Source organism: Tenrec ecaudatus, chromosome 2, assembly GCF_050624435.1.
Source record: "Tenrec ecaudatus isolate mTenEca1 chromosome 2, mTenEca1.hap1, whole genome shotgun sequence".
NCBI lineage: Eukaryota > Metazoa > Chordata > Mammalia > Afrosoricida > Tenrecidae > Tenrec > Tenrec ecaudatus.
This window is the reverse complement of record NC_134531.1, coordinates 102,607,263-102,622,636: the sequence shown is the minus strand read 5'-3', so window position 1 is coordinate 102,622,636 and position 15,374 is coordinate 102,607,263. Positions and strand designations below refer to the sequence as shown.

At 36.9% G+C, this 15,374-nt stretch overlaps 1 protein-coding gene and 1 non-coding gene across 2 annotated transcripts in view; one reads left to right on the top strand and one right to left on the bottom strand.

The window, feature by feature from the left end:
• Positions 1–15,374, top strand: part of SLCO6A1 (solute carrier organic anion transporter family member 6A1) — a 117,837-nt gene that overhangs the window by 75,910 nt on the left and 26,553 nt on the right. The window contains exons 6-7 of the mRNA XM_075542670.1: positions 184–328; positions 5,729–5,924. Of these exons, the coding sequence (XP_075398785.1) occupies positions 184–328; positions 5,729–5,924 (341 nt within the window). The remainder of the gene's footprint in view (positions 1–183; positions 329–5,728; positions 5,925–15,374) is intronic.
• On the bottom strand, positions 11,680–11,799 carry LOC142441570 (small nucleolar RNA SNORA61). The gene has a single exon (XR_012782939.1). It is a non-coding gene; the product is annotated as a small nucleolar RNA SNORA61 (small nucleolar RNA).

Sequence of the window (15,374 nt, the reverse complement as noted above, 5' to 3'; positions counted from 1 at the left end):
CTATATGGCTAATTATTGGTATGTTATTTATGAACTTTAGCTAATCTGTTTATGTTGATATTTTTAAACATTTTTTGCTCAGATGGCAAAAAAAAGAAAAAAATAAGGATTGATAATATGTTTCAGTAAATCTATTGCTGTTAACAATAAAATAGTTGATATATAACATTATTTCTGTTTCAGCTTCTGATGAAGAATGCGGTGTTTCTGTGCCTGGCTTTGGCCAGGGCAGCAGAATATTCCCTGTTCGGTGCAATTACCTTATTCTTGCCTACATACATCACAAATCAGTACGATTTGTCAGCTGATGTGGCAACTATGATTTCAGGTAGGTTTTTATCATTGTTTTCATTTGAAACTTTTCTAAAACTTTCTTTTGCATATTTGTAAAATATTTTAAATAAAGAAAAAAATTCAATAGATATTATAAACATAACTTTTTATAAAACTATAGAACACACAAATGTTATTCCATTATTGTTTCAATTTTTTAATACATAAAACCTTCTAAAGACTTCTGAATTTCCCTACATATACAATTTAACCTACTTTCCCCATCTGGGGAAGTACTCACTCATGAAATTAAAGTCATCTTTCCCATTCACATTTATATATCTTTACTGCCGGTGTATATAAAATCATATTTCTAAAAGTCATATGATTATGTAATAATCTTCTATTCATTTTTATCAGAAATTATCTTGTTCAAATTCATGTTGATCTCTATCTATTTGATGCACTTTAGCTGTGCTATGGAATTTTCTTTTTTAAATACACTGTTAGGCTGGGTTGTCTAGAGAAATAAAACCAGTGACATATATGTAAAAGAAAGAACTTATGCCAAGAGGTAGTTTCATATCAAGAAGGCATTCCAGCACAGTCTGACTCAAGTCAATGGGTACAATGTTAGCTGTGGCCCTCTTCCGACTCACATGGCTGCAGGTCAATAGAGTTAGAAGGTAGAGGGTGAAACAGGTTGATCACAACTGGTAGGTGCAGAATTATCTGGATACAAAGTCAGTGGAAGCATGGCAGGGACCCTTGGAGGCTGGCTTCGAGGGTCTCACCTCCCATGGGGCCTTCCTTGGAGGCAAACACAGAGTCCCACGAGCAGGACTGTGAAGGGGGCAAGAGAAGAACAGCTTCCGTTCGATTTTGCTCTTACACAAAAGGCGACACTCTCAAGGAAATGTCATCAGGCTACCACTTTACTGAAAGGTTGGCCTCTGCTGATAGCCAGGAATGTCTTTTTAACCAGATCCCTAACCATCACATACAACACTATTTTATTTATCCATGATCATATTGATTTATTCTAATCCATCCATTGACATTTTCACGTTCATGTCTTCATTTGTTTTCATTCGTCCAAAAATGCAATTATGAATAGACTTATTCATGTTTCCTGTGCCCATTTTCGACATTGTATACATTTTCAATGTTAATTGAAAAGTGGCTCTATAAAAGAGGTTGTAAATTAAATGAAATATTTTAAGATTTTAGCATTAATATAAAAGTGTTATGGGTAGTCATTTGTTTTAGACAATAAAGCCCCAACATACATGGTGTAGATGTTGAAGGAACCAGCAGAAGCATTGTAAAATTATATGCTAATTTAACAAATTTTAATTAAACTAAGCAAAAAGGAAAAAAATACACCATAAAACAAATGGACTAAAGAGAAAACAAATGTAAAAATGTGTAGGAACCTTGGGTAGATTTTCCTATTTGATACACTACACATCATTGCCAAATTGGGTGGTTCAGAAATAAAAAATATGACACAGAATGGTTTTGAAGACTATGAAAATGAATTTTTCAAACCACAAGGTTAGTATTAAACCCATTTAACTTATTATCTATGATATTTAATTTAAGGTTAATATCAACATTTACCTGTGTTTGTCACGTTGTGGTGTCTCGCATGGTGCCTTGACCCTGGAAGCAACATTATTGGTATTTCAAAGTGGATAGTTTTCATTGGGTATTCCAGTCTAAGATCAGAATACAAACAAGGAATTAGCTGCCCACTGCTGAGGAATTGACTGTTGGAAACCTTATGCATAGCATGGGACCCTGGTCAGACACTGAAGCCTAAAACATGGAAGCAGAATATTCTCAGAAATAGTGCTAGAAGGTAGAAGGAACACTTGGAGTAAATGACACTTGAAATATGTCTTAGGAGGAGCTACTTTCTCAAAGCAGAGTTGCCCATAGTGATATGGATGCAGTCAAACATGTGGGAGTGAAATGTTTGCCATCTTCATTTGCTGATGAGGCCAACTCCAAGTGAGAAGAAAGAGCTGTAAAAATCCATTACCGAACAGAACTCGGAATGCACAAAGTATGAACCTAGGAAAATTGGCTAAACAAAAGCAAAAATAACCTCATTGCCATCTAGTTGATGCTTACTCAGGCCACCCTCTAGACCAGTGGTTCTGAACCTGTGGGTCGGGACCCCCTTGGGGGCTGAATGACCCTTTCACAGGGATCACCTGATTCATAACAGTAGCAAAATTACAGTTATGAGGTATCAACTAAGATAATTTTATGGTTGGGGGGGGGCTCACCACAACGTGAGGAATTATTAAGGGGTCATAGCAGTAAGAAGGTTGAGAATCACTGCTGTAGACAGAACTGCCCCTGTGGGTTTATGTGGCATGAACTCTTTATGGGGCTAGAAAAGCCAAGTGACTGCTGGTTTTGAACTGTTATGAGTTAGCAATCCAAGTCATTACAACTAAAGTAAATGAAGCATATAGCAACTGATATACTAGGCATTAGCGAGCTGAAATGGACTGGTGTTGGCCATTTGAATGATAAAATAAGGTGGTTTACTGTGCTAGGAATGACACAATTTAGAACAGCATAACATTCATCCTTAAAAAGGAAATTTTAAGATCTGTCTTAAAGTACAAATATGTCTGTGATGTGAGTATCATTCAAATTTATGCACCAACCACCAACATTATTGATGAGGATATTAAAGAATTCTACCAGTATCTTCCATTGGAAATGGATCAACTATGCAATGAATGCATTGATAATTACTGGCAATTTGAATGCAAATGTTGGAAACAGAGGAAGGAAGAGTAGTTCAAAAATATGGACTAGGTAATAGAAATGAAGCTGGGGAAGACATCATAGAATTTTGCCAAGACCAATGACTTGTTCACAACAATTTTCCCCACAACAACATGTAGACTTTGCCAGATGGAATAAGCAGAAATCAAATTGACTTCATCTACGCAAAGAGAAGATGGACAAGTGCAATGTCAGCAGCTAAAATCAGGTTAAAGAAAATGAAAATCCATGAGAGTGGAAATACAAATGGATCTATCCTACCTGATTTTGAAAAACACCCCAAGAACAGATTAGCTGCATGGAACACTAATACAGCAGACCTGATGAGTGGTGGGAGGACATGAAGAATATCGTTCAAAGGGAAACGAAAAGATCATTAAAAGGGAAGAAAGTAAAGATAAAAGCAGACATCAGAAGAGACTCTGAAACTTGCTTTTAATCATAGATTGGTTAGAGAAAATGGAAGATACTATGAGGTCAAAGGGCAGAATAGGAAATTTCAAAGAGCAGCTTAGAAAAAGGAAATCAAATATTATGAAGAAAGGTGCAAAGGTGATTTTCTACAGTTAGGAAACCAAAAAGGATTAATACATTCAGCATATCTTTTGTGAAAGAACTAAAGAGAAAATTTAGGCCTTCAATTGCCATATTGAAAGATTCTATTGGCAAAATATCAAATGATGCCAGAACATCAAAAGAAGATGGAAAAATACACAGAATCATTATACCAAAAATAACTGGTTGACATTCCACCATTTTAAGAGGTAGTCTAGAATCAACAACGGATGGTACTGCGGGAAGTTCAAACAGCACTCAAAGCATTACATAAAAACAAGATGCCAGGGCTTGGTGCAATACCAATTGAAGTGTTTCAAAAAGTGATAAAATGTCGGAAACACTCATCTATGCCAGGCTCTTTGGAACACTGCTACTTGACTGACTGATTGGGAGATCAATATGTGTCCCCATTCCAAAGAAAGGTGACACACCACCATGGTCTAGTTATAGAATAATATCATTGATATCACATGCAGATAAACGTTTATTGAAGATCATCCAATAATGGTGGCAGCACTGTGTTGACAGAAAACTGCCAGCGGTTCAGACCACATTCAGAAGAGGATGTGGAGCAAGGGATATTGTTGCTGATGCCAGATGGATTTTGGCTGAGAGAGTACCAAAAAGCTGTTTACTAGTGTTTTGTTGATTATGCCACTGCCTTCAACTTAGGTCAATCATAAAAAAAAAAAAAAAAACCTATGGATAACCTTAAAGGGATGGGAATTCCAGACCATTTAATTCTGCTCCTATGAAACTTACAAAAATGGATCAAGAAACAGTTGTGAGCAGGAGAGGGAGAGACACCGGGATTCAAGTCAACGGGTATCATACCGGCATGTGCCAGGGAACCAATAGAGAGGTCTGCGTGACTGGCTCCAATCCCAACTATGTGGACACCACCCCTCACCCTGAAGAACACACTTCAGAAAAAAGAGGGATGGAGAGAGAGGGGAACGCATCCTGACTCACCAATCCCAGAAGACTATATTCCTGCTCAGAGTAGACAACTCACAGAGAGGGCGACAGGGCCGGCCCCTCCACTGATGTCTTTCAGTAAACCATAACACTACTGGGGACAACACTGCAGACACAGTGCAGCAACTCTGCTCAATCTGACCTCATCACACTGGTGTAAACAATTAAGGGCATGCAACAGAGCAGCAAGGGGATGAGAGTGATGAAATTCCCATGGAATACTAAAAATAGACTTTGGAGACAGAACGTGGAATCCTATCAGACTCAACTGGAAAACACTCATAAAGGCCAACAAACAGACCTTGAAATATTTATGGGATTTTCCATTTTGGTCATGTGACTTTTTTGGTTGTTATTTTATTTTTGATTTTTTGTTGTTGTTTTTATTGTTTTGTTGATTTTGACTTCCTTTGTTGTTTTGTTTGGCTTTGCCTGGTTTTTGTGCTCTTTAATATTTCTTCATGTCTATCTAGATAAGATAGGCAGGATAAACAATTCAGAGATGATAAGAACAGGTTCCATGGTTCCTAGGAGGAGATGGGAGAAAGGAAGGTGAGAGAAAGGAAGGGGGTGGGGAAATCAACCCAGGGACAACAAGTGAACTAAAATCAATGGAGAGAAGGGCATAGGATGTCTAGTGGGGCTTAATTAAGGGTGATGTAGCAGCAAGGAATTACTAAACTAGAGTGGAGTTTGAACATGATGGTGGGACAAGAAGAAAATAAAAAGAAATAGAGGAAGAACCAAGAAGCAAAGGATATGTATTGAGGGCTAAATACAGGCATGAAGCTTTCTACTAACATAAAGGGTTTCAGTCTCAAAAATCCACTGGGGCATTTCTACCCTGTCCCACAGGGTCTCTGTAAGTCTGAATCAATTTGATGCCAGTGAGATATTGTCTTTAGTTATAATCACTATAATTTAGTTATTGCTATGATTGGACAATGGGTAGAGCCTTTAGCTCTCTGTTCCCATGAACCCTGCAGAGTGTTGCTCTACTCTGTCCTATGGAATCTCTATTAGAATCAACTTGATGGTAGTGGTTTTTTATTTTGTGTTGCAATATTATTATTTTCTAACTTTCTTCTCCCTTCCTTCTTTATTTTAGGATTTGTTTTACTACCAGGTGGTGGAATTGGACAGTTAATGGGAGGTGTCATTATATCCAAGTTAAAGATGACTTGTAAGGATATGATGAAATTTGTAATGGCTACATCGGCTATAACAGTGTTACTGATTTTACCTATAAGTCTGATAAAGTGTGAAAATGTGAAGTTTGCAGGGGTCACTGAAAATTACGAAGGGTAATTATAATTTAGCATTTGATTTTATGTCAGAATGCAACAGTCAATTTATATATTCATACCATTATTAGAATTATTGTACATATGAAAGAAATAAAAACAAATTTTACTTTCAGATGAAAGGCAGAACTATTATAATGAATGAAGTTATCAATATTGATTTAAAGACTTCAGAGTATTATTTAGGCAGCATGGAACTGAAAGACTAAAATTCTAGGGATAGACATATCCTGAAGAAGAGTTACAACCTTCTGTAGCTACATTTTCCTTGAGTATATTTGTTAATTGTGGACATCAGCAACAAACCGAGAACTTGGTGAATGGGTCTCAGGATGGCAGAGCGTCTAAAAGGAAGAGAAAACAATGCAGATTTTAATAAACTCATGAAACCAAGGAGACGAAAATTAGAGCATGCCAATTCAGGGTAGCAAAGGAAAGGGAGTAAGCAAATAAGACAACAAAAATACCTCTGTGAAGTTTTCACTGAGTGTATTTTCTGAATTATGAAGCTGTATATGGAGATAGGTTAACAAATCAAGCAGCTATCCAGTGAAAAGCAGAGATGTATTTCTTATGGTATTGTTATGCTTTATGTATAAGAAGGAGAGTTTAGAATGTGCCATGGGGAGGAACTCTGGTGAACATTCCTAGTTCCTAATCGATGACCCTTCAAGGCTAAGATTGTGGAGTGGGAATTTTACAGTGCACTAGAATCTAGACATAAATTCAGTGACTATCTAACTGAATTAATGCAGTCATCCAACATTTTGTCTAGTAGAAAAAAGAGAGAACCAACACACTGATTCAAAACAATAACAAATCTCACTACCATCGAGTCTGTGTTGGCTCATAGTGACCTTTTAAGAGAGCGTAAAACTGTGTCTGTTTTTCTGACACTATACATCGTTCTTTTCCACCAAATCATTTTCATAAGAATATAATCCAGACTTCATATAATTCAATAATTCTGTCATATCAAGAAGTATTGTACAATCATGATCAGAATCAGTTTAAAGCACATTTTTCCTTCTTGTTTTCCTTGAGATTCGCTCTCCATAACCCCCTTCTCATCTATAACCACCAGAAATCCTTAATCGAGAAATTGTCAGTATAGTTTTACACATACTGGGTTTCACATATCAAAAAACCAGAAAAATATATAACAGTTAAGAAGGTTACTACCCATAATGAAGTACAAGAGAGACATACCCAAGTTTGAAGAAAAACAAAACAGAAAATATTAAAAAACACACCAAGTCCAAAGTGTGTCAAAAGGGAGATCAAATGATAAGTTTTAACCATTCAAGAAAATTAAAAAATTTTGGCTTCACATGGCATTACCAAAATCAGCTCTGCCACGCAGTACCAGCACAATACGCCTACACTAGTGACTGAGGGTAAAAAGGTGTGATCTTCCTTTGCTCTTCACACCCATCTGGTGAACAGATAAGTAGCCAGCCCCAGATACCCTCCTCTTCACAACCTATGTATGCTCTGTCTAGTCAGAGCCTCATTCTTGAGGACTGGCTCGTGGTGGACCATTGTGCCTCTGAAGGTGCATTAGCTCTGTCACATAGACTAATGGAAAGCAAAGTAGAAAGCAAGCATCCTGTTGTTAGCCACCCTGTTTGGACTCGAATTGCTTCCATAACTGCCTGCTCTGCTCCTAGTTACTCTCTGGACCTGAAAGAGTTACTTCCCAGGGATAAGCACGCTGACTTCAACCACGATTGGAGTCTGAATGAATTATTTCTACATCATGCTCCTGACCCCCAGATAACAGTTAGACAAGAGGAAATCCATATTGAATGGGTTTCCTCTGCTCTCCCCCCACTCATCCTCTGAGCTCCTTGGATGAGCAAAAGAGGCTGACCCATACCGGTTGCACTAAGCCGCCAGTTTTCCTCTCTCTGTCTTACCCTTGCCTAATTTTTTTTTTCTTTGCACGTTTTCTTTTCATTTCATTTTTTGTCCTCTCTTTCTGCTTTCTTTTTTATTTCTTTTCCTCTTTTAGTATCTTTTTTCCCTTCCCATTTTTCTGTTTTTGTCTTTTTATATTAACTTTTACCCTACCATTCTTTTTTCATTTTTGCTTTTTTATCTTCCCATCTTTGTCTTCACATATTCTACTTTGTTTCTTTTTTTCTTTTCTATCTGCCTATTTTCTCTTTCTTTTTAAATTATTCATTATTGTGCACTATTTTTCTTGCTGCTGTTTATCTGATTCCGTTACTTGTGTTTTAAAACTTTTTATTGTTCTATTACTCTTATTTTATTTTATTGATATTTGTGTTGATCTCCGGGGCTGCAGTGATTTATGTGTTGTCCTGCTAAGCACAAGGATGTAGTGTGCAGCCACTAGCTTCTCCACAGGCAGAAGATGGGGCTTTCTTATTCTGTAAAGATCTACAAACTCAGAAACCCCAAGAAGCAGTCCCACTGCCCTGTAGGGTTTCTCTGAGTCAGAGTTGACACAATAGTAGTGAGTTTGGTTATTTATTTCATTTCTTAAAATTATTTAATTTTTGGTCTCTTGCTTGATTTTTTTACCCTCTCTTTTGTCATCCAACTGGAGAAAACTCTACCCACATGGGCCGGCCACAACCATACCCCATGCAGCCAGACCTACTGGGGGAGGGCTGCTGCACACTCCTGTCCAAATTGATCATCCCTAGATAGGAGAAAGCACATATCAAAGGTACTGTCAATTATGCTACACAGACAGCAGAGAACTTCATACAAACTCACATTTGGTATTACAGCCAGCAGCAAGCAGGTGTTATCAGCATACAGTCATCAATTAAATGCAAATACACAATGTTTCTAAGACAAAAGAAAATTGCAGTTTTCACAGGAAACAAAACACAGTGGTTCAAACCAGTGACCAATATACAGAATCAGGGCTTTTCTCAGAGGAAAAAGAAAACATTGAAACTGCTTGATGAATAATTGAAAATAGTGGTATTTAGACTATGTCAAAAGACTGAGAGAAAAAATATAACAGCAAGGAAAACAAAACTATTTTAAAACAATCAGGAAAATATTACAAGGACAACCGGAGAAGTAAATGAAAATATTAGGAACCACACAGAGAGAAGATTAATACTATGATTTCAGAAATAGATGATGCATTCAATGACCAAAGAAGTTGAATTTAATCAATGGAAGATTGAAAACCAAATGCTAATATTATTTTGAAAACGGAACAGTAAAAAACCAGAAAGAAATAAAAAAGAAAGCCTAAAACTTAATGTGGGACACCATGAAGAAGAACAACTTACATGTGCTCATCATTCTAAACCATAATTGAGAAAGCCACAGGGAAAATACTGAGTTCTTGGAAGGAAAAGCCTCTGACTTCATAAAGGATGAACAGATAGACATTTATGAGCCCAGTAGACGCTAAACACAGCTCTAAAGAACACCACTGCAAAAGGGCACAGTTGAAGTTTCCAAAACTTCAATTTTCCCCGGAAGTTAAGTGAAAACGAAACTTAGCTACAAAGGGGTGTCTCTGAGAGATGCTCTAATTTCTCACCATAAACCATGCAAGCAAAAAGGCATGGAACTGACCTCTCTGAAAGACAATCACGGCCAGTCTCAAACCATTTACCCCAAAAAGATGGTCCCTCAGAAAAGTGAAATTAAGACAATCCTAGGTAAACAGGGGTTTAGGAAAATTTTTAAATCCCTATCAACCTTACAAGAAATACCAGTTTTGGGACAGAAACCCCCAAATAATAACAATCTAAATTTAACATTCATGACATCACCCAAAAGTTGATGTCGATATAAAAATATCCAAAATAAATAAACCTAAATGCTGAAAACAGGAAAACAGAGATAAAAATGTGTAATGTAATCTAGCTGACAGGAATTACTGAGGCAGGAAAAGGGCAAGTGTGATGGTGGGGCAGAAGGAAGGTAAAAGGAAACAGAGGAAAGATGTAGGAAGCAAAGTAATGGATAACAGTATAAACATAGGGGTGTGCATTTGTGAATACATTAATTCACAGAAATAGAGGTATTGGCCTATGTACATATATTTATGTGGCAATACACTGAGGCAGTGGATGGACTTTGGGCCTCTACTCAAGCCCTCCCTCAATGCAAGAACACTTTGTTCTAATAACCTGGCAGTCTGTGGTGCTTGCTCACCCTCCTACACAATCACTGAAGACAAAATGTGTGCATAAGCAACTGTGGCGAAGAAAGTGGATGGTGCCTAACTATGAAAAGATAGCGTGTCTGGGGTCTAAAGGCTTGAAGTTAAACAGATGGACATCTAGCAGAGAAGCAACAAGCCTACAGGGAAGTAGCTCACAAGCCTATGTGATCACGAAGTGTCAACAGGATCAGGTAACAGACACCAGAAGACCCCAAACAAGCAAACAAAAAAACCCAAATCATATTGTTGACAACAAGTGGGATCAGAGCAGAGACCCAAAACTCATCTACAGACAAGGGGACATCCCCCCACAGAAGGGTCACAGGGAGAGGGATGAGTTGACCAGGGCATAGTACAGCACCAATGAAACACACACTATTCCTCTGGTTCCTTCAGGCTTCCTCACCCCCCACTTTTGTGACCCCCAAGTCCTGCCTTTCACTGTGGGACAGACGGGAGCATGTACACAGGTACAGCTAGGAGATAAGAGCTCACAGCAGAATCCAGGAACAGGAATGGGAGTAGTGATACCAGGAGAATAGGGGAAAGGAAGCTGCTGAGGGGAGGAAAGGGGAACTGATCACAATGATCGACACATAACCTCCTCTCTCACTGCTAGGGAAATTAAGAACAGAAACCTAGGGGAAGGGAGACAGTGGCTGGTGCAATACATGAAAATAATAATGATTTATCAAGAGGTCATGGTGGGGTGTGTAGGAAGGGTAAAAAGAGGAACTGCTACCAAGGGCTCAAATAAAAAGTAAATGTTTAGAAAATAATGATGGCAATATATGTACAAATAAGGTGATAAAATTGCTGTATGGATTGTTATAAAAGTTGTAAGAGCTGCCAATAAAATGATATTTTAGTTTAAATTTTTTAATGTATATCATTAAAAATAAATTCAAGGAAGAGTTTAGTTACAGAACTTTCAAATGGAAAGGAAGTTAAGTAAATTTCAAGAGTGAAATTTTAAATTTGGGAAGAAATTAATAAGGTAGTAAAATAACAAAATATGAGAGAAAAATCCTACACTTGGTATATATTAAAACAACAATAAATATGACAAGAAAACCCACAAATGATATGAGTGTTATGCAAGCTGTGCTGCAGAAACCAGATTGTGGCTGCTTATTAGAAAAAATAGTGTCGTTCATCTTAAAGGGTTGCTTTCAAAGAAGATGCTATGGAAGTGAGTCATCAAATAAGTCTACATAAAGAAGGACACCAGCCCATGTGATCCAAGGATTATAGATAATAAAATACATTTCCAAAGAGGGAATGGTAACAGAGCTTAAATTCTGAATACCCAGTTTACAGACGGCTCTGGATGACAGTGGAAGGCCCAAATCCATTTGTGGAGCACATGGATGAGCCCTGCGGTGAATTTCCTGTAACTGTAATCCCGGCACGGGAACAGCCTTGCTAGCAGACAGAGAGCATTATAAAGCCGAGTGTGATAACTATCATTAGGTAACACGTTATCCTTTGATCTCCCTTTTTGACCCATATTACATTGTTTCCATTTGAAATATTTTCTGATTTTTTTATGTCTTGTCATTTTTATTTTTTATTTATTTATTTTTACCCTGTCTGAAACTAGCCCAGGCTCCAAGAGCACTGAGGGGCAGCTTCAATGTTTCTTTTCCTCCTTTTACGACCACCCAGACCAGTGTTTTGATCTGACAGGAAAGGGAACTGGAGGGTTGTCTTGTCATTTTAAACTTTGTTTGTTTGCTTCTTTTTTATGTTTTGTATGATTTTCTGTATATGAAATCCAGGATATGAATAACTGTAGAGATAAGAACTGGATTAACCATTACCTAGGGCCATAGTTTGAGTAGTTTGGGTGCAAATTGAGAGTTAAGAACAATGAATACAAGAATAAAATGTTATGACATTGATATTGGTGATAATTGAAAAACCTATCTTAATATAATGGAATGATAAAATTTTATGTTATATGAATTATGTGTCAATGAAACTATTTTAAAGAAATCGGTAATAACACACACAGACAGCAGAATGACAACAATAAATTCACAGCTATCAATAATTGCTTTGAAGTAAATGGTTTAATTGCACCAATAAGAAGACAGAGATTATTAGCAGAAGATATTGAAATTTTTATTAGAAATCAACATGCTGTCTATAAGAGAAACAATTTAGACACAAAGAAAAAAATAGCCTAAAAATCAACAGGTGAAAAAATTTACCAACCTAATAAAAAAAAGCAGGAATGGTAAAATTAATTTCTTATAAGATAGAATTCTAAGCAATATACATTATGAGAGACAATAATCAGTATTACATAATGATTAAAGGGCCAATTGAATAGGAGGACTTACCATAATATCTATGTACCCAGTGGAAGAACCTCAAAATGTGTAAATGACTCTTAAAAAACTGAAGAAAGAAATATGAAACTTAAATAATATTGGGAGACTTTAATGCCCAATATTAATGAAAGATACAACTAGAAAGGATCTCAACAAAGTAAAAAAAAAAAGAACTGAGCTCACAAGCATCCAATCCGGTATCATAGACATGCCAGGCACCCCCTCCAATTTTTTTCAAAGCTATGTATTTAATTTTTTTTATTATAAAATAGCAATATGACCTTCAAAGTACCCTCCATTACACTTAATAAATTGGTCAAATCTTTGATTCCACTCTTGGAAACATTTTTTAAACTCATCTATTTGGATGGCTGACAGCACCTCCCTGGGTTGTTTTTTTTTTCATCACCTCTTCTACATTGTAAATCATTTTCCTTTCATGTCCCTCTTCATTCATGAAAACAAAAAGAAACTATGAGTGAGGTCAAGTGAGTAAGACATGTAGGTCAAGAGAAGCATGCTCATGCTCTCCCCACCAACACCCCCAAACACTGGCACAGTGAAATAGCTGCATGAGCAGGTTCATGTTCCTGGTGGAAAAACCATTCCAGTCTGCCACAAATCAAGTCTTGGTTACACACTGTGACTCCAACTTTTCAGAACCTCTAAATATTAAGCTTGATTAACAATCTGACCTTGTAGAATAAACTCCAAATGCACTATCTCCCTCACATCAAAAAACAAATGAGTATCGTCTTGATCTCTTTCCCTCAAAAAGCCCTCCCCCCACCACTGCAATTCTTCTTTATTGTGCAACTAACAAGTGCATATGAGGTCACTGAAAGAACCATGCTTGGATCAGCTACACCTTAGTCCTCAGCATAATATCTTTGCTTGTTACAACTCTAAAGAGCTCTGAGCAGAAGATTTGCCCAATGAAATACATGATTTTCTTTCTTTTTAAAAAATAATAAATAATTTTATTGAGGGCACATTCAACTCATCACAATCCATACATCCATCCATCCATTGTATCAAGCTACCATATGTTACCATCATCATTTTCAAAACAGTTTCATACTACTTGAGCCCTTGGTATCAGTTTCTCATTTTCCCCTCCCTCCCTCATGAACCCTTGATAATTTATAAATTATTATTTCATACCTTGCATGTATTTGTTGTCCATTCCCCTGGGTGGGGATTATAGGTAGGTCATTGTGATAGGTTCCCTCTTTTTTCCCCCATCTTCCCCTTAACCACCCAGTATGGCTACTCTCAATATTGGTCCTGAGGAGTTTAACTGTCCTGTATTTCCTGTGTTTCCAGCTCTTATCTGTACCCATGTACATGCTCTGGTTTAGCCATATTTGTGAGGTAGAATTAGGGTCATGATATGGCACTACTTAAAGCCCTTGGAATATAAATTACCTATCATTCAGTAATTATTCTAAAAGGTATACATCATAAAAAGTAAAAGTCATAACATGAATGAACATATTGACACCTATGTTCAGTTCAGTACAGCACAATTCATCATGAGAAGAAGTTGGAAGCAATCTAAATGCCCATCAGTAGAAGAATCGGTCATGAAACTGACACACAAAAGAATACTATGAATCGATAAGAAAACAATGAAGAACCATGAAGCACGTTATGCTGAATGAAAGTAGCCAATTACAGAAGAACAAGTATAATATAAGACGACTGATATAAGAGGAAAATCACAAGATAAAGACTTTTATATCAAAGGGAACAAATATAAGAACAATTCTGAGAACAGTGCAGGATCGATCAGTTGGTGTTTCATTCTGTTTTACACAGGGCCATTATGAGTTGGAACCAACTCAACGGCATCTGACAATAACAACCACCACCACCATCAAAGGTAACTGATTTTTGAGATTGCTAAGCAGAAGTAGGGAAAAGGGGAGAAAACAATGGGCTAGGCTGTTGGCAGGTGGTAGTGTGATTGAAATGGATAATAGTCATCCAGTAGAGAGAGAAGAGAAATCAAAGAGTGGATGAAGGGTAAATTATTAGGCAGGAGTTAATTCATAAATTAAACTGTTGAATACAAACTTGCAAATCTGAAATGTAACCAACCACCTAATTTACAATACAAAAATTAAAAATCAAACAAACAGAATTACAGTGCCCACCATACAAAAGAGAACAAGCACGTTAAGTCAAGAGAAGAGACATGGTCAAAACTAAGAGAACATATCCAATAGAATAGGTCCATATGCACTCCAGATATGGGCACTGTAAACAAGCATGTGAAACCACTATTGATAGGAGTACAAGTACAAGAGAATGTGAGTTTCTCATCAGGACACACGGTATCTGAAGAAAGTGAAACATCTTTACAATGGCGAATGAAAAGACCACACAACTCATAAACTTATAGTTGGCCAAAGATTCTTCAAGAATGAAGGAGAGCAAAAATATTCTCAGATGAACAATAACTAATGACATTGGTTACAGCTTAAAACAACGATAAAGGAAGCTGTTCAGGATCAAAGTAAACTTTAACTTGGAAGTTGAAGCATTAAGTATAGGAACAAAAGGATTTAATGACCTCCTTTGGATAATGTCAGCCATTAGAACAGTGTTATTCTGATACAAATAGAGATTGGCATGAATTTAAATAAGCTCAATGACAACTGAAAGTAATAAGAATTACAACGGAGTTCCCTTCAGAGACCACGGAAACAAGAGAGTCACATGAAATATGCTATGTGGAAAGAAAGAAAAATGAACACCTGGACTGTCCTTCAAACAGACTTGTTCAGGCAAATGAAGATTGAGAGGAGTTTTCATGAATGAACCTGCCTGGTAAAAAATCGTAAAAGAAGTCTTCATTAAGAAAGAAAATATAATATGCTAGAAAGTCTATTAAGAAAAGAGGAGAATAAATAAAGGCAAGGCAAAATTTGTCTTAAT